The 21,552-nt window shown below is 53.5% G+C and overlaps 2 protein-coding genes across 4 annotated transcripts in view; one reads left to right on the top strand and one right to left on the bottom strand.

Moving 5' to 3' along the window:
- Positions 1–21,552, top strand: part of PI4KA (phosphatidylinositol 4-kinase alpha) — a 135,794-nt gene that overhangs the window by 42,610 nt on the left and 71,632 nt on the right. For all 3 annotated transcript variants that reach the window (XM_036758604.1, XM_036758592.1, XM_036758599.1), the window contains exon 19: positions 1,374–1,424. In XM_036758604.1, the coding sequence (XP_036614499.1) occupies positions 1,374–1,424 (51 nt within the window). The remainder of the gene's footprint in view (positions 1–1,373; positions 1,425–21,552) is intronic.
- SERPIND1 (serpin family D member 1) lies at positions 7,208–21,419 on the bottom strand. Its single transcript, XM_036758628.1, has 5 exons — positions 21,293–21,419; positions 16,357–17,245; positions 13,065–13,338; positions 8,241–8,385; positions 7,208–7,912 (listed from the first exon to the last, which is right to left on the bottom strand). The coding sequence occupies exons 2-5, from the start codon at positions 17,234–17,236 to the stop codon at positions 7,721–7,723; spliced, it is 1,491 nt and encodes a 496-aa protein (XP_036614523.1). The 5' UTR covers positions 17,237–17,245; positions 21,293–21,419; the 3' UTR covers positions 7,208–7,720.

Below are 21,552 nucleotides of genomic sequence, written 5' to 3'. Positions count from 1 at the left end.
CCCTCTCTCCATCCATCCCTCTCTCCATCCATCCCTCTCTCTGCATCCATCCCTCTCTCTGCTTCCATCCCTCTCTCCATCCATCCCTCTCTCTCCATCCATCCCTCTCTCTGCTTCCATCCCTCTCTCTGCTTCCATCCCTCTCTCCATCCATCCCTCTCTCCATCCATCCCTCTGTCTGCATCCATCCCTCTCTCTGCTTCCATCCCTCTCTCCATCCATCCCTCTCTCTCCATCCATCCCTCTCTCTGCTTCCATCCCTCTCTCTGCTTCCATCCCTCTCTCCATCCATCCCTCTCTCCATCCATCCCTCTCTCTGCATCCATCCCTCTCTCCATCCATCCCTCTCTCTGCTTCCATCCCTCTCTCCATCCATCCCTCTCTCCATCCATCCCTCTCTCTCCATCCATCCCTCTCTCTGCTTCCATCCCTCTCTCCATCCATCCCTCTCTCTCCATCCATCCCTCTCTCTGCTTCCATCCCTCTCTCTGCTTCCATCCCTCTCTCCATCCATCCCTCTCTCCATCCATCCCTCTGTCTGCATCCATCCCTCTCTCTGCTTCCATCCCTCTCTCCATCCATCCCTCTCTCTCCATCCATCCCTCTCTCTGCTTCCATCCCTCTCTCTGCTTCCATCCCTCTCTCCATCCATCCCTCTCTCCATCCATCCCTCTCTCTGCATCCATCCCTCTCTCCATCCATCCCTCTCTCCATCCATCCCTCTCTCCATCCATCCCTCTCTCCATCCATCCCTCTCTCTCCATCCATCCCTCTCTCTGCTTCCATCCCTCTCTCTCCATCCATCCCTCTCTCTGCTTCCATCCCTCTCTCTGCTTCCATCCCTCTCTCCATCCATCCCTCTCTCCATCCATCCCTCTGTCTGCATCCATCCCTCTCTCTGCTTCCATCCCTCTCTCCATCCATCCCTCTCTCCATCCATCCCTCTCTCTGCATCCATCCCTCTCTCCATCCATCCCTCTCTCTCCATCCATCCATCTCTCCTTCCATCTGTCTGTCCATCTCTGGCTCCATCCATCTCTCAATTTCTATATATATATATCTGTTTATAAGTGTGTATATCCATATACGTATATATACACATATGTGCACATATTTACATATTAAAGAATGTAAAAGAATGTTGGTTGCCTGAGGGGCCCGCTGACTGGTGCCATTTACCTGGGGTTTTGCTGCGTGGTCTTTTGCCCTTATTATTTTTCTTTCCTTGTTAGTTTTCAAATGGCTTGTCCAGAGGGAAGGGCACAGGCTTTGGAGTCCCAGGGCCTGGGTTTGAATGCCAAAGCCTGCATCACCCCTCCCCCCTCTGGCTCAGTGGTCCTCTGATGTGCCGTTTGTGCTCTCTTCCTTCCTAGGCGTCCAGCAGTGCCGGGAACCTTGGCGTGCTCATCCCTGTTATTGCCGTGGTGAGTAAGCTTGACCCTCTGCTGGGGTCTTTGTGTTGGGCTGTGATACTTCCCTGTGATCTGTTGCTGATACGTTTCTTTCTATTTGGATTTCCTCTTGCTGAGCTTCCAGTGTTTTAGTCCAGCCCCAGACTCCTAACCACAGGGTCCTCTTTGGCCCTTCCTCCTTCCTTCCCCAACACAGCTAACCCTTTGCAAAGACTTGTCATCACCACCTTGAAAATCGTTGTCTTCCCCCTCCCCCACTGCAGCCCTTCAAGCATCCAGCTTAGATGCTCAGCGGAGCCTTCAGGGTGCTCTTCCTGCGTCCCTTCTCTCCCATCCATCCCTAGTCTATTGTGCACACACAGATGTTTGTCCAGGGCCCCCCAGCTGGTCAGTGGCAGTCCTGACTAGCATCCATGTATTCTGGCTCCAAGGCCTGGGCTGCTTCTGGGGCATGTAAATAAATGGGCTGTGAGCTGGCCTTCCTGGGATCTCCCCTCTGTTCCTTGTGGGGACCTCCTTTGGGCTTCAGCATTCAGGCCTCCTCAGCCAGAAGCCAGTGAGAGCTGGGCTTGGAGGGAGCCCATCCTTTGAGGAGCTACAGGCTGCTTTACTATGGACTGAGGATGGCCAGGTACACACTGGAAGGACTACCCCAGGGTGCTAGAGGCTGGCTCCTCCAAGCTGAGAAGCTGGGGTCACCTTCCTCGGCCCTCGCCCTCCTAAAAGCTCACATTCGGCCTCTGGGCCTCCTCATGCTTCATCCAGTCTGAGACTAGAACTTGAACCACTTCTGCCTTTGAGAGAAACAGACCTCTTGTGGCAGCTTCCTCCAAACAGACAGTGCCACACCCCCGGGAGTCCTGCTGGGCCCGTGGCCCCATAGCCTAACTCCCATGAGGCTGCCTGCCTGGCCTGAGGTTTCTTCCTCCTCCTCACAGGACCAGGGAAGCCCCTCCTTTGTCCGCCCCTCTGTCTCCTGCCTCACAATAATCTCCCATCCCCCTCCTCAGTATCTCCAGGCTCCATAAGTGTGGGAATGCCCACTCAGAAGGCAGGGGAGAAATCCTTCAGGGAGAAATCCTTGCCCCTATCTCTTGGGAATGGGAGGCTCTGCCACTTAGACCCAAAAGTTCCAGGCATGGTTGGCAGCTTTTTCCTTGCCAGGAACAGTATTTGCTTGCTAAGAATTGTGGGAAATGGTGACTCTTTAGGTTAGAAGATTGGTGTATTTCTCTCAATTATTATCAACACTCCCCTGTCACCTCTGTTATACATGTATGCCATGAGACATTACCAAGTACACTAATACCAGGCCAGAGAAAAACTACATGATGCACTCTTTGGTCCTCCTCCTCCTCTCTCCATTCCTCTCCCACTGCCCATGCTGCCTCCACTACCAAGGCTCCTTTCAAGGAGAGATGAGGCTTCCTGGGGTCCAAGCCAGAATTGTGGGGTGAGTTTTCCCACCAAACAATGTTATAGCTGGTGATTAGGCTCTGTGGGTCATTCATTCCACATTTATTTAAGCATCCTCTGTGTGTGTGATATTATGTTAGGCCCTAAGGAGATAAAAAGTTTAGCTAAGACTTAGATCCTGGCATGAAGGGGCATTAGGGAAGGTGGCACATTAGTAGAAGGTGGCACTTTAGCTGGGACTTGAAGGAAGCCAGGAGCAGGAGATGATTGAGGGAGAGCATTTGAGGCGTGGGGGCAAAGCCAGAGAAAATGCTCAGAGCCAGGAGATGGAGGGGCTTGTTGGTGGGAGAGCCAGGAGGCCGGGTCACTGAATGGAAGAGGACGTGTCAGGAGGGATGGTGTAAGGAGACAGGAAAGGGAAGAGGGGCAGGTTGTAAAGGGCGTTGGATGCCAACGTTTGGGTTTGAAGGTGGAGGCAGGAGCTGGAGTGGATTGGGTAGGTGGCAGCACGATTGGCCACGAGCTTTAGAAGAATCACTGTGGTGGCTGAATGGACAGTGGACTGCAGCGGGGAGAGATGGGAGCCAGGCAGACCCCCAGCAGCCATTGCAGTAGTCCAGATGTGAGATGAATGTCTGCAGCTGGGTGAGGACCATATCAGAGGAGAGAAGGGGGAGTGTTCTAAAGATGTTGTGGGAGGTGATATTGACAGGCCTTGGCACCATGTTGGATATGTGAGGATGAGAGTGAGAGGAGTCCAGGGTGACTCCTGGGTTAGGAGCCTGAGCGACTAGGAGGAGCTGTCCTCTGGATTAATAGGGATGGTGGGGCTGTGGGTTTAGGGGGAAGATGATGAGTTCACTTTTGGACATGTTGAGTGTATGGTGTCTCCTGGACATCCAGTTGGAGGTGTCTGAGGCAGTTGGCGATGGGAGATGGGTGGGGCAGGGCAGGTAGATTTGAGAGTCATGAGCCCAGAGGTGGTCATTAAGTCCATGAGAGCCGATGAGAGGAGGGCCCAGGACGGAGCCCTGAGGTGCGCTCTGGGAGAGAAGCAGAGAAGTTTGGGTAAATGAGGCCAAATGGACTCTGGGAGGTGCTTCTGGCCATCTGGTGCCATTAGTAAAGTCCTATTTCTGCGACATAAATACCGAGTTTAGCTGCCGTGTTCTGTGCCTGCTTGTCCCTGCTGTGCTACACGGCCTCCACTTTAACCCACTTAGGTCAGGTTTACTTTGGCCACTCCAGAGTTAAGTTAAGAACTCTTTCTTTGACCTGACGGGAGGCCGTAACAACAGCCTTGGAGTGTCTTTAGGGCTGTTCAGTTGTCCCGGGATGGCTCCAGGGGTTGAGGAGGCCCAGGAGCAGAACTCATTAGAAGAGAATACGTGTTCCATCGGACAAGCACCCCCATGCAGAGCTGGGACGGGATGCCCCGGTGGGCTCCCTGGCATTGGCCAGGTGATGCCCAGGAATCCCATGGATTGGTGGGAATTTGGGCTGGAAGAACTCCAGGGCCTTCCTACTCTATAACGTTCTGTAACCTGATGGGCAGCCATGCACATGAACTGATTTTATTTTAGAATTGAAGAAATAGGCAAATTAATCCACTGAGCATTGGATTTTCTAATATGTTACAATGAAGGGAGATAGAATGTCTAATCAAAGCTTATGAGACATGTTTGTTTTTCCAACTAGTGTGACCCTTAACATGAGGAAAAGAAATAATATTGAGGGTTTTTAGTAAAAGTTAATGGTTACATTATGGGGGAGGAAGCAAATATTTGATTTTCTTGCTCAACAAAGACATATCACAAGGCCTTAGGTTTACTTTCTGCTGCCCTCTTGGACTTGCTGGGGGCACACAGTTCAGAAGGTTCTGTTTTCAGGGCACCCTGTGGATGTGATCCCTTCATGAAGTAGGGGCCTGAATACTTGGATGGACCATGCCTTCACTAGGAATTCTGCCACCGCCTCCATCTGAAGGGTCGCTCTCCCTTCCTACATTTCCTTACCTTCAGAGCTTAGTGGGCAGTGCGCTGGACTCCAGTCTCACATCAGACACTGACTGCTAGGATGGCCATGGGCACATCATCCATCCTCTCAGAACCTTGACTTCTTCATCTGTAAATTGGGATAATAACACCTGCCCTACCCACCTTACGGTCTTGGGACAGAAGTGCTTATAAAAGGAGGCTAAGTGATCACTCAGGGTCTCCAGATCTAACTCGGTCAATATTGTAGCATTTTCTCCCTATGTGTCAGTGATGGCATTTATTATCTAGTTGCCCAGATCATTGACAAAAGGCCTTATCTCTCATGGACCTCTCATTAACTCTCCAAGTGCCCTGGGCCAGAGCACCCTCTACTCAGAGGCTAATTGGAACAGCCCAGTCACATCATGAAAATGTGACTCGGGGAAAATTAGATTGAAGGTGATTTATAAGATGCACCGGAAGAGAGTGGAGCAGGAAGCCAGTTTGAATGGCACTTTACAGTAGAGTTGATGAGACCTAGGGGCAGCGATAATGGGGAGCCAAGACAAGAGAAAGAAAGTAGCAAAAGGATTTTGTAACAGTCCAGTCTTAGGGGAAGAATGAAATGAAAACCTTAAAAATGACTGTAACATGGTGGTCTTAGAAGGCTGGCAAAATGGTAGTATTGCTGATGGTGGTGGAAAAGGAGGAAGAAAGCGGTTTGCATGGTGATATGGCGGTTAAGATCTTGGTCTTGGCAAAATTGTATGTTAGAATTAATGGGGCTAAGGACAGAGTCCTGTGAGTCAGCCACAGTGAGCAGGGGCCGGGGTCTGGTCAGGAAGCCCTCCTCTGGCAGGTGTCTTCCAAGGGTGGGGGCCATGGCCCCTCCTCCTGTCCAGCGTGGGCTTTGTGATGGGCCCTCCTGCTCCACGGACACACCTTCCATTCTGTTGTGAGCTGGTGTGCGCTTTCGGAGAGCAAGGGCTGCACCTTGGACCTCTGGGTTCCTTCTGTAAGGCTGAGCCTGGTTGTGGGCACCATGAGTACTTTCCTAAAAAGTCGCTGGTAGACTTGGTGAAAAGTAGAACCTCCCATTTCTCTAGGGCTTTGTGCTTACATAGGGCTTCTTCCATAACTACCCCATGTTAGCTGTATCACAGCTCCATTCAGCAGATGAGGAAACCAAGGTTTGGAGTGGTCAAGTGACTTGACAGGTATAAAGGGCAGACCTGGAAAGAGAATTCTGATGCTCTGATGGCAAGACAAGTGTTTTTCCTAACCGCCCCTCCCGCTCCCCATTCTGCTGCTGTGGCACTGCCATAGTAATCAGGGCACTTCTGGTGGAATTTTGCAAAAGTAACTCCCAGAAACCCTGACTATATCAAACTCACTTAGTTGGTGGGTTTGCCAAGGCCAACAAAGATAAAATCTTATCAGTAGAGTCTACAGGAGAGACCCAGGATTTCCGTGAAGGTGGTGGAGGTTTGGGCTAGAGGGGAAGGGCAGTGGGTTGTGTGAGTGCCCACTGATGGAGCCTATACCTGGGCAGCCCAAGTGCTTGAAGCCTTGCGCTCTTCAGGATCCTCTCTTGGGAGCTGAGCCTCCCTATTTAGGGCCATGGAGAGGCAAGAAAAGGTGCCCTGGCTGTGGTTCTCTGCTCCAGAGCCCAGAAAGGAGAGCAAAGAGAACAGGACTGGGCCCCTACTTCCTAATCACCACCTCTGAGCCTCAGCTGACCAATGGGTGCCTCCCCTCAGGCTCACTGTGCCATGTAACTGAACATCTGCCACATGGTTGAGACCCTTGCCCTGCACGGTGCAGAAACCCACTGCTCTCCCTCGGTACACCTGAGGCGGCAGGAAACGCTGAACAGTGCCGTCCTTAGACCCAGCGGCCGCTCCTGCAAGTGTGTGGCATTCAGGTACTCTGGCCTCTGATGTTCCCTGTTTGTCCGGGTGCTGCCTGGGATTCTGTGCTCAGCTACATCTCAAGGATTTTGTAGAAAGCTCAGCCAGGATACCAGCAGGGTCTAAGTTTTGCAGGCACAGGTTTAACACTCCTGCTGTAGAACAGTCAGGCAAGCAGACCAGCCTCTCTTTCTCCCTCCCTGGCCTAACAGGGTGGCCCATGCCATCCCACCACCCATGTCACACTTCAGGGCCAGATGGCCATGAAGACCTCCAGGGCCCTGCCAGTTCTCAGTCTACCATCCTGCGAGGGAGGAGCCACGTTGCCCGTCCTTCCGGGGCTGCCGGTGAATCCTGCAGGGCCGTAGAAATGTGGCTGACTGGGATCCTTATCCTGGCCTCTCAGATCAGAGGGGTCTGGCTGCTTTACTGTTGGTTGTACATTAGCATTTAATGGGCTTCTATCAGGGGAGAGAAAGGTGAGAGACACAGGTTAAAAGTAGTCTATATTTATTGGTGCCTAGAGGGGGACCTGTGGTCCTGTGCGCCCCAGCCCGTGCTTTGCAGCAAGGCCTCATAACGGGGCCATCATCATGGGGACAGGCTGCTAGCCCTTTCGGCATGGCTGGAGGCCACAAGAGAGCAGAGGAACCAAAGGGCTGAGGGTGACGTAGAATGGACAGAAGGGCCCAGGAATTGCCTTGCGTGAGGCCGCAGCACTAAAGGAACAGGAAATCAGATGGTCAGCTCCTTAAGGACACTTTTAATGTATTCATTGACTGCACACGCAGGCGCACACAGCTTCTCTAGACTCAGGACTGTTTGCTACACAAAGTGATTCCCAGAGAATTCCCATGACTTGTGATTTCTTTCATGAGACCTGGCCCGTGCATTCAGGGGCCATGGTGGATTATGAAAGTGGCACTGCTAACAGATTCCCTTTGGGTGTTGTTGTAACAAAAAGGTCATTATGACAGGATCAGACGGGAGCCCCAGCCTCCACCTCTTAAGACTTGCTGGGGTTGGAAACACGGCCCATGAACAGCAGACAGCTGGTGCGGTGCTCATAAATGAGGAATAGGAAAGGACGATCGACGGTGAATCGAACTTGCGTGGAGAGGGGCATGAAGCCCACGGTGGTCACAGCGGCAGCCTGGGTACCCTCCTCGTTCACTGTGATGGTGCCTTGGTGCTTGAACTGTTTGGAAAGGAGAGAGCATCTCTTAATCCCCTGCCTAAGAGGAGTAGGCAGAGCCCTTGGTTTGGAGCGGTCTACAGGGACTATGATACCCACGTGCTCATGGAGCGTCTCCACCCTCCACCCCAGGCTCCTTGGGCAGGCAGCTTCTCCCACCCTCTGCCACGTCTCTGCTGTGCGGCACTGCCTGCTGGCGTGGCCACTGAGGCAGAGCACGGGGGGCAGGCCACGTCTCAGCAGAGCTGAGTCAGGTTGGGGGGACTGAAGGAGGGACAGAGGAGAGTCAGCAGACTGTTAGGGGCTATGGGCCAGGAGAGAGTGCGATTACCAAGTCAATGACGAGTTTTTGATCGGATATCCCAGAGAAGTCCCCGTTGTGATCAAACAGCTCAGTGATGCCCATCGACTTCAGGGCGTCCACGAGGTTGTAGTTCTTCTCCAGCTTGAACCTCGGCAGGCGTACCTCACGGGTTCTGCTCAGAGAGGGGAAAAGGAATGTGGTGTCATCACAGCAGCTCGTACAGGAGGGGTGACCTCAGAAGTGCTGGCTTCTGGGACTGCCACGGGTGAGAAACGCACCTGCGGAAAATCTGCCAAAGCTGTGCGGCCTGGGACAGAACCCGTGCCCTCCCCGGAAAACGAGCGTGTCGGGCCAGATGGTCCCGAAGGGCAGCACAGTACAGGGGGAGAACCCTGGGGCCAGGGTCAGAGCCCACTCTGTTCTTACGCTCTGTCTGCGTCCCTTTTCTGCACCCCTTTCCTCTCCGTCAAATGAGGGGCCGTGCTAAACGATCCCTAAGGTCTCTTTGCACAAGCCTCATTGATCCTGCGGCATTTCATGGTTCACCACACAGTGACTAGGGCCTGAGTGCGGTTTGGTTGGTAGAAGGAACTCCCAGGCGAGGGAACTCCTTCCACAGCAGGCCTTTTGTTGTTTGGTCATTTTTCACTCATGTAAGTATGACTCTCTGTGCCCCCGTTTGGGGTGTTCTTGGCAGAGATACTGGAGCGTTTTTTTTCCTATTCCAGCTCATTTTACAGATGGGGAAACTGAGGCAAACAGGATTAAGTGACTTGCCCAGGGTCACACAGCTACAGCTGGGTTTGAACTCAGGTCTTCCTGCCTCCAGGCCCAGTGCTCTATCCACTGAGTCACCCAGCTCCCCCCAAACAGAGCACTGAGAGGCTGTATGTCACTCAGGGAGGCCCAGCCAGGATGTGGCACATCTGAACGCCTGCCTTCTTGGCTCTCCGTCAGCTTCTCTCCATTCCTCCATGGCAGCCCCCAAGTCAATCAATATCTATCCTATATGTATATGTGTGTGTGCTTCTGTGACTCCAGCTCACTGCCAGGGAAACCTTGCCTAGACCAAGAGGCTTGGGAGGCCTCAGCGTTCTTCCCCATCCCTGGGATCTGTAAGCAGAGCTGCATGATTTTGTGTTGGGGATGCTGCAGAGGGGCTGCCTGCTTAGCAGTGGGGGCCACCGGCTGGCCCAGCAGGGAGGCCCAGAACAGAACGGGGGGTGGGGGCCACCGGCTGGCCCGGCAGGGAGGCCCAGAGCAGAAAGGGGGGCCACCGGCTGACCCGGCAGGGAGGCCCAGAGCAGAAAGGGGGGCCACCGGCTGACCCGGCAGGGAGGCCCAGAACAGAACAGGGGGGACCACCGGCTGGCCCAGCAGGGAGGCCCAGAGCAGAATGGAGGGTGGGGCACCGGCTGGCCCGGCAGGGAGGCCTAGAACAGAACAGGGGGGGCCACCAGCTGGCCTGGCAGGGAGGCCCATAGCAGAAGACGGGGGCCACTGGCTGGCCCGGCAGGGAGGCCTAGAACAGAACGGGGGGGGGGGGCACTGGCTGGCCCAGCAGGGAGGCCCAGAACAGAACGGGGGGGGGGGGGCCACCAGCTGGCCTGGCAGGGAGGCCCATAGCAGAAGACGGGGGCCACTGGCTGGCCCGGCAGGGAGGCCTAGAACAGGACGGGGGGGGGGGGCCACTGGCTGGCCCAGCAGGGAGGCCCAGAGCAGAAGATGGGGGGGTACCAGCTGGCCCAGCAGGGAGGCCCAGAGCAGTACTTCCTCATCCTCCTTCAGTTAATTCACTGCCTATAACTGGCCCTTCTAAGGGTGCTTACAGGTTACAAACTTTTATATCATTTGATCCTCACAACAGCCCTGGTAGGGCGGGCTATTATTATACCATTTTACAGATGAGAGAACCGACTTGTCCAGGGTCTTGCGGCTGGTTTGAGGCCTACTTTGAACTCAGGTTTCTTGCCTCTAGGAAGTTGGTGTTTTGTGTTTTTCTTAAGCCCACTAAAAGTCTTTTGGACTTTTAGTAAAATTATTCATGTGACTCAAAGATAGTGTGGTTCAGGGGATAGAGCCCTGGCTGGCCCGCATGGGTACAACCCTGTGCTCCAAGGAGCTGCGGGAGAAAGTGCCAGCCTGCCCTGCAAGATGGGGCTGCCTCCTGGCCCCCAGCTCCCCTGAGCAGTCATAGATCTAGCCCCACCTTCGCCCCATTCACATGATGTGGTAATTCTAAACTGCCTTCCTGGATAGCCCACGAAGCTTGGAGGCCAGAAGGCTTGGGTTCCAATCCTGCCTCAGACATCTAAGTTTCTCTGGTCGGTTCGTTTTCTCTCCGTGTCTGTTTTCTCTGGACGAAGGGGACGATTGAGCCATTGGGAGGGTTAAAGGAAGTGTTTGAGGAAGGGCTTTCTCCAAGCAGCAGCAGTATAGGAAGATCCTCTTCGTCCGGTTGGTGGAGCTGAGATGGGAAGAGTCCTGAGACGGTCCCCTAGCCCGCTGTTACTCCTTCCTACCTTGTGAGACGCAGGCTGGGGGGTGGAGGAGGTCAGAGGGGAGAGAGATGGGCCTTGAACCAGACAGGTGAAAGAGCTAAGGCAGAAGCTGTTTGGTGGGTGGGAGACATCAGGGGCCAGACCCAGAAATGGACAGGAGCAGGGTGTGTTTGCAGGACTGATGGCAGGCAGCAGACTGGAAGAGGAAGAGCAGATAGAGGAAGAGCCCGAGTTAAGGAGGAGTTTGGGCTTTTTCTGGTAGGCCATAGGGGGTGAGCGAACCCTAAATGTGATAGCAAGCACGTGATAAAAATGGTGTTTGGGGGCAAATTCTCTGGTCATTGAGAGGGGAAGAGCAGGAAGCACCTGCCACCAGCCTGATCTGGGGAAGGGAAAGGAGGCACCAGTGGGAAATACTCCAAGCTGCTGCCACCTTCCACCATGATGGAAGCCCGCAAGTGAAGCCCAGAGAGAAGGAGAGGAGGAGGAGAAAGACGCTGAGCTTTCCAAGAAAGAACCATGCCAGCAGACCCTTTAGAAGAGGTGGGCGGAGGCTCCCGGCTCTCTAGGTGACAGGGACCGGTCATGATGACGATGTGCATGATCAGTGCAGTCTGGGGAGTGAGGACCTGACCTGGAGCTTCATCTTTGCCTCTTACCCACTCCCTTTGGGGTGGGGGTGGGGGAGGAACAACCTTGGGCACATCACATCTTCCTGGGGCTCAGTTTCCCCATCTGTAAGATGGGTGTGGATGGGGTGAAGTCTTCTTTCATCTCCAAAATACTGGGATTCTTTGAATCCAGTGGGGAATGTCAGATATCCTGTGATACGCAGCATTGCCTTCCCTTCTCTGAAGTACCTTTGGGGACAGGCCTGTTTCTTCTTCCTTTCGAATACATTTTATTTCCGTGTCCTCCCCAGTCCTTCTGTTAGTGCCCTTTCATCCCTGAGTCTGCTCAGCGTTCTGTCTCTGTCCCACCGGGGCCTTCGAGACTTCTCGTCAAGGCCTCTCCTCCTTCCTTCCCTTCCATCCCCATCCATCTGGTGGTGGATGTTTTTACAGCAACATCACACCCACTTCCACTCAGGACAGAAACCTGAGAGGCACCGGCGGGGGCAGAACTCTCTTGGAGCCAAATGCTTGTTCTTCCATTTTCCATACTGGACCAGCCAGCAGCAATCTGACTGTCGATATTTTTTAAATTAAGTATCATAGTTATTTTTGTCCGTGTAGGGGTTTTTTTTGGGGGGGGTGGCACTCTTGGAGAGCTTCTACTGTAAAAATTCCCTTGAGCCATGCACATAGCCACTCCTCTGGAATCTTCGGGTTTAGAGATTGCTTGGAGGGGAGGGGAGTGTCCAGTGTGGCCCATTAGGATGAGACTGAGGCATGTCTGGAACCCAGATCTTTGTGACTCCCAGCGTGGCTCTGTCCGCTGTTCTACACTGTCGTGCTGCCCCTCTCTTGAGAGCAGAGACCTTCATCTTTGTTTACCTTGCACTCAGTGCTCTGTGCATAGTAACTGCTTAATGACTGGTCATTGAAATGACCCCCCCACCCCGCATCAAGAATCCTCTGCTCCAGGGTCAGCGTTGCCAGGGGCCCTCCTAACCTACGGCCTCTAGCACCGACGGGGCAGTGAGACTCTGCTTACTCTGTCCATCAATTCCAATATTGCTTTGGACCAAATAGGACATTTTGTACATGTTGGAGGTCCCCAGTGAGGAAAGTGCCCCATCCCCAGTGGAGATGGGCCCAGGCTCAGCTCCCAGAGCCCTTGAGAGCCGATGGGGCTGCAAGTGATTGTCCAACCCCGCCCCCCAACCCTCCCCCCCCCCCCCACCCAGAGCTGCTTGGAGCTGGAGGCAGCTTTGGGGCCAGGCCCTTCCCACTCCACAACAGGCACCATCTCGCTGCTGTCTGCTGTTCCTTCCTTTTTATCTTTAGCGTACCTCAGATTTAAGGATGCCTGGTTTACTGGTGTGGCTACTCCCTCTGCCGGTGCTGATTGCCACCCTTTAGAGGCCTTGGTGTGGTGTCCTTGGTGTGACTCGGCGGCTCATCCCCCATTCCCTCAGAAAGCCCCCTCAGAGTGCAGCTGCTCTGGGCCTGTTTGTGAGGCCCTGCCCACTGGAGCTCGTGGCCCCAGCACGACCCTCCCTGCCACGCGTCCACAGGGCATTGAAGGAAGATGAAGCCTCTTGGCAGCCTCAGTGTGTGGCCCAGTGCCAGGCTCATGGATTGGGTTCTGGGGAGTCCTCCTAACACTGTAAATCCCCAGAACTTTGTGGGGAGGGAAGCCCACTCACCCAGACGCTGCCCCCTCACAGACTGCATGGTGCCCCTACCTGTTGGTCATGCTTTTCTGCCATCTCTCCACTGCCCGCGGGCTGAGCTGGGCCTCGAGTGCCCTCATGCCCGCCAGCTTGTGAGGCACCACAATCAGCATGCTGATGTCCCCCACGTACTGCAGCTGCAGCACATCACAGTCCAGCTCCTGGTCATTGGCCACAAGGAAGTTGCCTTTGGTCTGCATCATGGGAACCTTGACCACCTCTCTCTCATTCAGGCGGAAATTGGAATTGTGGGTCATTTCCACTGGGAATTTGTTCACCCAGGTACCTGTGAATTCAATAAGAAAGGGGCTGTTGGAGAAGTCTCAGGAGATTATTTGGAAATGCCAAGGGAACCTGGGCATCGGGAAGCCTGCACAGCGGGTCTGCTTCTGCCAGCCTGTGTGACCCTGGGCAAGTCCCTCCCCCTCCCAGAGCCTAAGGTTTCTTCTCCTTAAATGAGGGTGATTGGCCAGGCTGGCATTCTGGGGGATGCTAGCATAGAACCCTTTAATCTCTCCCTGTGACCAACCAACAAAATTGAGACTTACTCAAAGCAATAGGAAATGTGAGAAATACCCTTGGGCGGCAACATCAGTATCCAAGCAGGCCTCAATAGGATAGGCCGAGCATTGGGCTCATTAAAGCCAATAAGATGACATTTAGTCATTTGATGGCAGTTTGTTCTGAAAAAGAACTGGGGGTTTCAGTAGACCACAAGCTAATGGCGGGGATGTGGCAGCCAAAAAACCTCTGATGACCTCAGACTGCATTAAGAGGAGGGGCACAGCTTCCCACAGTGGGGAGGTGATTGTCTCTGGGCCACCAACCTGAAGTGAAAGGTCCTAAGTCCCCTCAGGGCCCTGGGAGCCAAGTGCGTTGTCCAGGGTCTCTCAGTCAGTCAGTACCAGAAGTGCTACTTGAACCTAGGTCTTCCTGGACTGTCCCTCCAGCTCGCTGGGCAGTGCCTGTGACATCATTGATTGCTCTAGCCTGGGTCACTTAGCTCCCCTGTTACTCAGCGGTAGGGAGGTAGGTAGGGGACCCCTCAAGATGTCCTTGTCCCCTAAGGCTGCACCTCCCCCTACCTCGGGGACCCAGCTTTGTTGGCCAGTGCTGCCCTGTGAGGGTCCTGATGCTGTGCGTGCCCTCGGTTTGCACAGACACCAGCTTTCCTGTTTTAAGAGGTTCATGCCCATGCTCTACACTCACGCTCGGGTGTAGTGATTCTTGGGGTCGCAGCATGAAGCCTGGCTTCCCGAATTGGGACCTCCCAAGCTGCTGTCCTGCTCTGGGCAGGCTCATTCCCAGCTGTCCGCTACACCCCTTTCCAGGGATGGAAGGCAGAAGGAAGTTCAGTTGCTATTTTATCCAATAGGCAGCTCACAGTGGGGCTATTTCCTTCTCTGGCTCTGTGGGCAGACTTTGGAGCAGCACAGACTTGGACCCTTACCCAGCACCTGCCCTGGAGACTGGCCACACACACTGCACTAATCCCCCAAGGATTCGGGCTTTCAAACACCAAGGAGGAGGCACCAGTCAACTGAACCTTCCCCTTCAATTTCCCGTGGAGCACTAAAATGCCTGGCTCCCTGCCCCCAGCACACAGACCCCGATGCCTACATGTTCCTTCTCCGTTGCTGTTCATTGAAAGGGCAGCTTCAGGCTGTGCCCAGCAATGCCTCTGCCTTGGACCTTCTAGCATGCCACTGGCCTGGCCTCCCAACACCAGGAAGTGGTCCTGGGCCTGAGGGCCGGCTTTGGCCCCTGCCTGCTGCCCCTGGAGGCTCCTCCTCTGTGGAGGGGGTTGTCTTCCTGGTACCACAACCTCACAGAGCAGTTGGGAGGATTAGAGATCTTGTTATAGAAAGCTCACCGCCTCACAAAGTGTCTCCTGAGTCGTGGTCACTTAGCTTCCACCCTTAGCCCTCTTTCACTACTCAGCGTCCATGCCCTAGGAGATAATCGAGTTTTGCCTTCAGCAACTCTGGCATTTCAGCCAGGACACCTGACTTCACATTCTCGAAGATGCTGATGAGCCATAACATGAGCAGATCACATAATCTGTCTAAGTAAGAGCCACTCCCCAACTCATCGATAATCAAAGGACCTTAGCAGGCAGTTTTCAGAGGAGGAAAGCTTGGCTATCAGCAGCCAGATGGAAGAATTCCTCAAGTCACTCATGATTAGAGAAATGCAGTTTTAAACCACTCTGCGGTACCACCTCACTTCTGTCGGATTGCCTATATTTGCAAAAAAGGAAAATGACAACCTTCTGGGAGCCTGTGAATGTGAGCCGGCCCAGGCATTTCGGAAAGTAGCCTAGAACTGTGCCCCTAAAAGTCGCTGCATTGTGTACCCCCTCTGACCTAGACATACCACTACCACGCCTGCTCCCAAAGAGAACAAAGAAAAGGGGAGAGGGCCTATGTATGTAAAGAGACATCTATAGCTGCTCTTCTGAAACCAAGAGGTGCCCATCACTTGGCATGGGGATATGAATGTGACGGATACTATTGTGCTGCAGAAAAGGATGAAGGAGGAGTTTCAGAAAAAACCCTGAAAGACTTTGATGAACTGATGCAGAGGGAAGGGAGTAGAACCAGGAGAACGATTTATACACTAACAAAAACATCTAAAGGACAAACAGCTTGGAAAGATGTAAGGAGTTCTGATTGAGGCAGTAGCAGCGATGATTCCAGAAGACCCATGATCCAGAGGGTCCCCTGCCTCCTGATAGGCCATGGATGGACTCAAGGGGAGACAGGCAGTTGGGGTACAACCAGTGAAGAGAATTGGTTTTTCCTGACTATTTTTAACAAGGACTTTTTTGTTTGTGTTTCCATCAGTAATGGAGTAGGGGCAGATTGGAGAGTGAGAAAGGAAAGGCTTATTAATTAAAAAATGAGTTACCTTAAAAATTAACCTCTCTGAGCCTCCAGCTCTTAAATATCTGAGCATGGGGCTCCTGCAGGCACATAGAGTGAGGACAACCCCCCACTACGGGGCAGTGTGACTCACTGGTTGTCTGTGAGAATCATTGAGAGGTCAGTGAAAGGAGAAGCATCTTACCCACGGTCACACGGCCAGGAGAGGCCAACGGCCCAGGTCTCTCCCAGTCCAAGGCTGACCCTCTAGTCCCTGTACTGTACCACCTCATTATTGTTAATTTCATAACCAAAGGCTCATTTTCCTCTTGGAGTGGATGAAGATCACTCCATCACGGCCCGATCCCCACTCAGTCCACACCCCACCCTCTGCCCCCCACGTACCGAAAGAGCGAGAGGAAGTCCTTCTCCTGCCTTACCTTTAAAGTAAATGCAGTTCAGAATCATCATCTGTGTCACTGGGTCTATATTCACCAGGGCATCCTTGATCAGGCCCTTGGTGACCTTCAGAATATGGTCATTGGCTTTGCCGATGAAAGCAGGCTCCGAGAAGTCTGCAGGCTGGGCCTCAGCAAAGTAATACTCCTTCATCTTATTTTTGAAGTCCTCTAGGATGGGAATTTGCCTTTGAATGTAAAGGTCATTCACTGACCGCAGAGTGTAGCCAAAATTCCTCCTGAAGAGGCGATGGGTCAGCTTGCGGAAGAGGTTGTGCACGGTCTGAGTCTCGTATTTGCTGCTGGCGTTCACAAAGTCCTTGAAATACAAGGCGGAGTGGACCTGCTCATGTGTGCCTCCCCTCAGGCCCAGGGAGATCATGCCCATGGCCGTCGAGATGCCCACGGGCGCCAGGAGGATGTTGCTGGTGGGGTCATCTGCCTCCTTCATGGTCCTGTACAGGTTGAAAGCAAACTTGGCATTGAGAATGTTGAGGCGCTGGATTCGACTCTTGCCTTGGAACAGCTCCAGGACGTTTCCAGGCTGGGCCTCTGGGTCTGGGGCGGGGACGGCGTCGATGATGTCAATGTAGTCGTCATCCTCACTGAAGATCTTCTCCAGGTCCAAATAGTCCCCCTCCTCCTCCTCTTCCACAAACAGGTCGTTGGTCACCGTGTTCTCCTTGTGGAAGTCAGCGGGCAGGAGAGGCATGCTTAGGTTTGTGGGGTCTGGTTGCCCCCACCTCCCTTTGGCTGACAAGGGTCTCCCCCCATTCTCTGCGAGACCCACAGGCTCTTTGTTCTTCCCAGACACAAATGATGTGACTAAAGAAAGGAGGAAGAGGTGGAGCCCGAGTTTCATTCTGAGACCCTGCCATTGGAAAGGAAAATGAATCCATTAGCATTTTAGTGGACCTTTGCATAAAAATAGGTCCAGGGCAGTAGGCTTGGTGCTGGAGGGCTGAGCAGGCTGGATAGGGAAACTGAGGCCTCTGCCAGTCCCCTAAGCAGAGCCTGGGTTGGAGCCTGGCACACTTTCCGTGGTACCATGCTGCTTCCCCATTTTCTACTAATGCCTTCCTCTATGCACACCTATACTTCACCATGGCATGAGGTAACCTTGGGTTCTCAGAGGCTGTGCTAACAGGGCATCCCTTGCCAAGCTAGACAGAATTCAAGTACAGACTGCATCCGACCGTGAAGGAGCAGCCATGGACTGGCTGGCCAACAGTGCAGGAGATCTTTGGTCACAGCAAGTCTGCTCACTGAGACCTTCTCCTCCCTTTGACCAGCCAGAGTCTCGCTCAGGACCTTGCCCACTTCAGCTGCTTGATCAGTGTTCATGACCCAAGGGTGCTTTTCACTGGCTGAGCAAAGAGGCAGCCCTCCTGGATATGTTAAGGAGAAAACGCCTCCCCCCTGTGTCCCCTCACTGGACTGTCTCTGCCCTTGGAACTCTGGAGCCATTAAATTCGATGATACCAGAGCCCTGCCAGGTTGGTTTTAGCAGCTCCTGCTCTGAAGAGGGAAGGATTCCAGGGAGGTGCAGCCACCTTTCCACCAGCACAGGTCACGGCACTCAAGTTCAGCACACACAGCCTCATATTACCCTCCAGCTCCCCCCACAAACCTCAAAGCACTTTTACTTTAGGCCCCTGGGCTGGACACCCAAGTGAATCAATATGTGTTCTATAGGCTGTGCGTAACAGGGCTGGGATGGATGTCCTTCAGGCCCGGGGCTCTTTGCCTCTGTGCTAAATTGCTTCACTGTGGCCTGCCTTTAAAAGGTTTGCCTTTTGCCAGCCCCGGCGCCCTCCTCGGAATAGTCCTCTTTTCCTTTTGCATGCCCACAGCATCCCCTCCTCCTCCCCCGGTGTGTTGTGCTTAGGTGGGCTGCTCACCTAAGCACAACACACCGGGGGAGGAGGAGGGGATGCTGTATTCAGTATTGTCCAGAATTAGGGCCAGGTCCGGATTTCTGGTCAAAGTGCGCATGCTTCAGTATAGAGAGGGTGATCACCTCCAAGTTGGCTGCCCCTCCCTCAGCCCCAGCCCCCACGCTCTCACCTACATGGGCTTCAGCTCAGGATTCCTTCCATCCTTCGTCCAAACATTTCCGTACACACACACACACACACACACACACACACACAATCTTCAATCTTCTTGGGACTTCACTTCCCTTGGGGCACGAGCGGGTATAGAATTTAGATAACCTCTCAGCCTCCTCTGTTTGCCTCAGCTCAGGATCTCCAGGAGAACAGACCCAGTGAGCCACCCTGGCCCTAGCTATGAGATCCTCATCCCCCCACACACATACCACCTGGCTCCTCTGGGGAATTAGGCCCTGGGCCAGAGAACAGACATCTCAGGAAAATAATGGCTTTGATTTATCTCATGATTTAGCGTTTGTAGAGCCCAGAACCCCTGGAAGGAGGTGCTGCTGAAAGCACCCCCATTTTTGGCAGTTGAGGAAACAGGCAGGTAGTGAGCATCAGAATCAAGGCCATCCTTCCTCCTGGGCCCCTCTGCCTCCGAAGGCATTGTACTCCTGGTTGGGAGGAGCCCGCTGGGGTGGGGTCCTGGGCTGCTGCTGCCTGCCGCTTCTCTGGTTGTGCCAAGTAGTCATGGAGGGGATACTGAGGCAGGGGCTCCAGCACTGCTACCTCTGGTCTCCTCCTCAGGCTCCTTTCTCCCCTGGCCAGAACTTGTACTTGACTATTCTCGTTTGGCTTTTCCTTGAGCGGTAGGTTACAGACTGCTTGACTTAACGCTATACTAGGCCCAGATAGGTCTGTATTAACCAAATAAAGCAATGTAGGTCCCACCTCATCCTTCGAGGAGCAGGCCCAGTAGCCACTTAGCTGTGCGAGCTTGGGAGCCTCAGTTTCCTTATAAAAGAGGCTAATAATGGGTCCATGAGAAAAGCACTGCAGAAATGGGAGTGATTTGCATTAAGCTCATTTTCTAATTACAGCTCAACCTCATTTCTGGCCAGTGAACCCGAAACATTAAAAGCCACAGAAGAAGGAAGTGAATGAGGAAATTGCTTCATGGTAAATTTGCCAAAGTCCCATTTACCAAGTAAAAGAAGGCATCAGATTAGAGGCCAGAGGCCCTGGTCCAAATTCCCACTGGGCCACCTGGTAGCTGGGTGCCCTGAGGCAAAGCCGCTGGCCTTTAGTCCTTTGGAAAAGGTAGGGGTTGGATGGGAATACTTGGGAGCCCCTCCATCTCTGCATCTGGCCTTGTGGGAAGCCAGACTTCTCAGGGAAGGCTAGAGGTAAGGCCCTAAGAATGAGAAAAATACAGTCACCCAAAGGAACCTGCTTGTCTGATGGTCCCTACAGTTTTCCAGGAAAGCACTTTATATGGATCCTTTCATTTGAGATTCAGATTTCTGAGGAAGGCAAGGCAGGGCTCATTCCCTCATTTGACAGCAAAAGGCATCCAGGCCTGGACAGGTGGAGTGACTGAATAGCTAGAGCCTTTATTTAGCACTTGCTGTGTGCCCCTGTTCCCCACCTGAGGTACCCTAGGTGATCCGAGTGAACTAGGGCTTAGCGAGACCCACCAAAGAGGAAACAGAAAAGGACACATACAGGCCTGTGGCCGCTGCTATCTCCCTCCAGCAGGGACTGGGCTGCGCTTCTCGGAGGCCAGGCTGCAGTTAGCCCCATCAGCCCATTGTCCATGGCCCAGCTGGGCAGAGTCCAGAAGGGCTCCCTCCATCCACCACAGAGATTAGAACGTCCCCACCCCCCACCCCAACCCCAGGAAATTGTTCATCCCTCCAGCATGGAATGGAATTTCGAGACTTCTTAATCCTTATTCCTGGGCTGAGCAACTGTCAGCAACATTTGTTTTCAGAACAGGGAACCCGAGAGCTGTTTTAAAGAGAGCCTATACTTTTGAAGGAACCGAGTGTTGGGGGCCTGGATACCAACCCCCATGGCCAGTTCTGACTTTGTAATCCAGCAGCAGACCTCTAACCAAACGTCTCTAAGAAATAGTAAATGGGCTTTGGGTTATGGGAAAACCCAATGATCCATCTCCTGATGAGAATAGTATCTTCCTTATTTGTTGTACAAAAGGGCCTGGAGGGTGTGAGCTTAGATTCTGGAGGCCTGGCTTCAGGGCCAGATGGAGGACTGGGAAGGCCCTTAGCCGTTTTCATCTGCTCTGCTGGGCTTCTTTTGCAGATGAAAACCTCCGACCCAGATCAGGGTAGTGACTTGCCCAAGGTCACGTACGCCTGGCCCCCATTTGTGACTGCACTTCACTAGATCATCCAGCCCAGATATTGGCAGAATCTCGGCAGGGGAAGGGGCCTTGGATGCTGAAGGTCTGCAGGGAGGGCAGTTCCTCCAGCTTTGGGGAGCCCTCATTCCAAAGCCCTTCTGCTCTCTTGCCTCTGTTGGCCTCTTTATAACCTCCTCTTTTCTCCTAGTGCTGTCCTCAGGGGCCATCCCTTTCCCCAGGACTGTCCAGTCCAGTCTCTGGCCTAAGCCCACCATCCTCCTGCCAAGACTACACAAACTGTTAATGTCAGGCTCGATGGCTGCTGAGGTCCTTCTGGCTCTCCTGTAGCGGGTTCTGTGCTGCCTACCCCATAATGTGTCCCAGCCTGAAACACCACCCTCCAGCAAGATGGGGAAACTGAGGCCCGGGGAAGGGGACAGTGCCCGGTCCAAGGCCTGCATTTACCAGAAAGGGGACAGAAGGGGCTGCATGGGAATGCAGCTCTGGTGAGCTGGGTCCGGGCCTCCTTCTGCATCCTCCCGCCGTCCTGCCCTCCCAAGAGGAAGGAGGTGTCCAGATGACAGTGAGGGTCAAATGCTCCTTCCACGGGTAGCACGCTTTGACCCTAGCCCCCCGCCTCCCCCCTTAGAGCACGTAGTAGGTGTGGAATACATACCCGGGACTGAAGAAGACAAGCCTATCTGAGCAGAGAAGGTTCAGGCCAAGGGTGGGAACCAGCCTTCCCTTGGTGCCTGGAGCTGAGGAGATCTGCAGCCTCCGGTGACCAGTGCTGGCAAATGTGAACTTTGGGGCCAGGCTGGTGCATATTTTCCAAGGTAAATAGGATCCAAATCAAACACCTCTGAACTGCCTTTGTCAGCAGAAAACACCCTCCCCCTGTGTTTGCCCTGGGGCTGCTGCACAGGATAGGAGACT

Source organism: Trichosurus vulpecula, chromosome 1 (genome assembly GCF_011100635.1).
Source record: "Trichosurus vulpecula isolate mTriVul1 chromosome 1, mTriVul1.pri, whole genome shotgun sequence".
NCBI classification, from domain to species: Eukaryota; Metazoa; Chordata; class Mammalia; order Diprotodontia; family Phalangeridae; genus Trichosurus; species Trichosurus vulpecula.
Note: the sequence above shows the minus strand (reverse complement) of the source record. Positions and strands in the feature narration are given on the sequence as shown.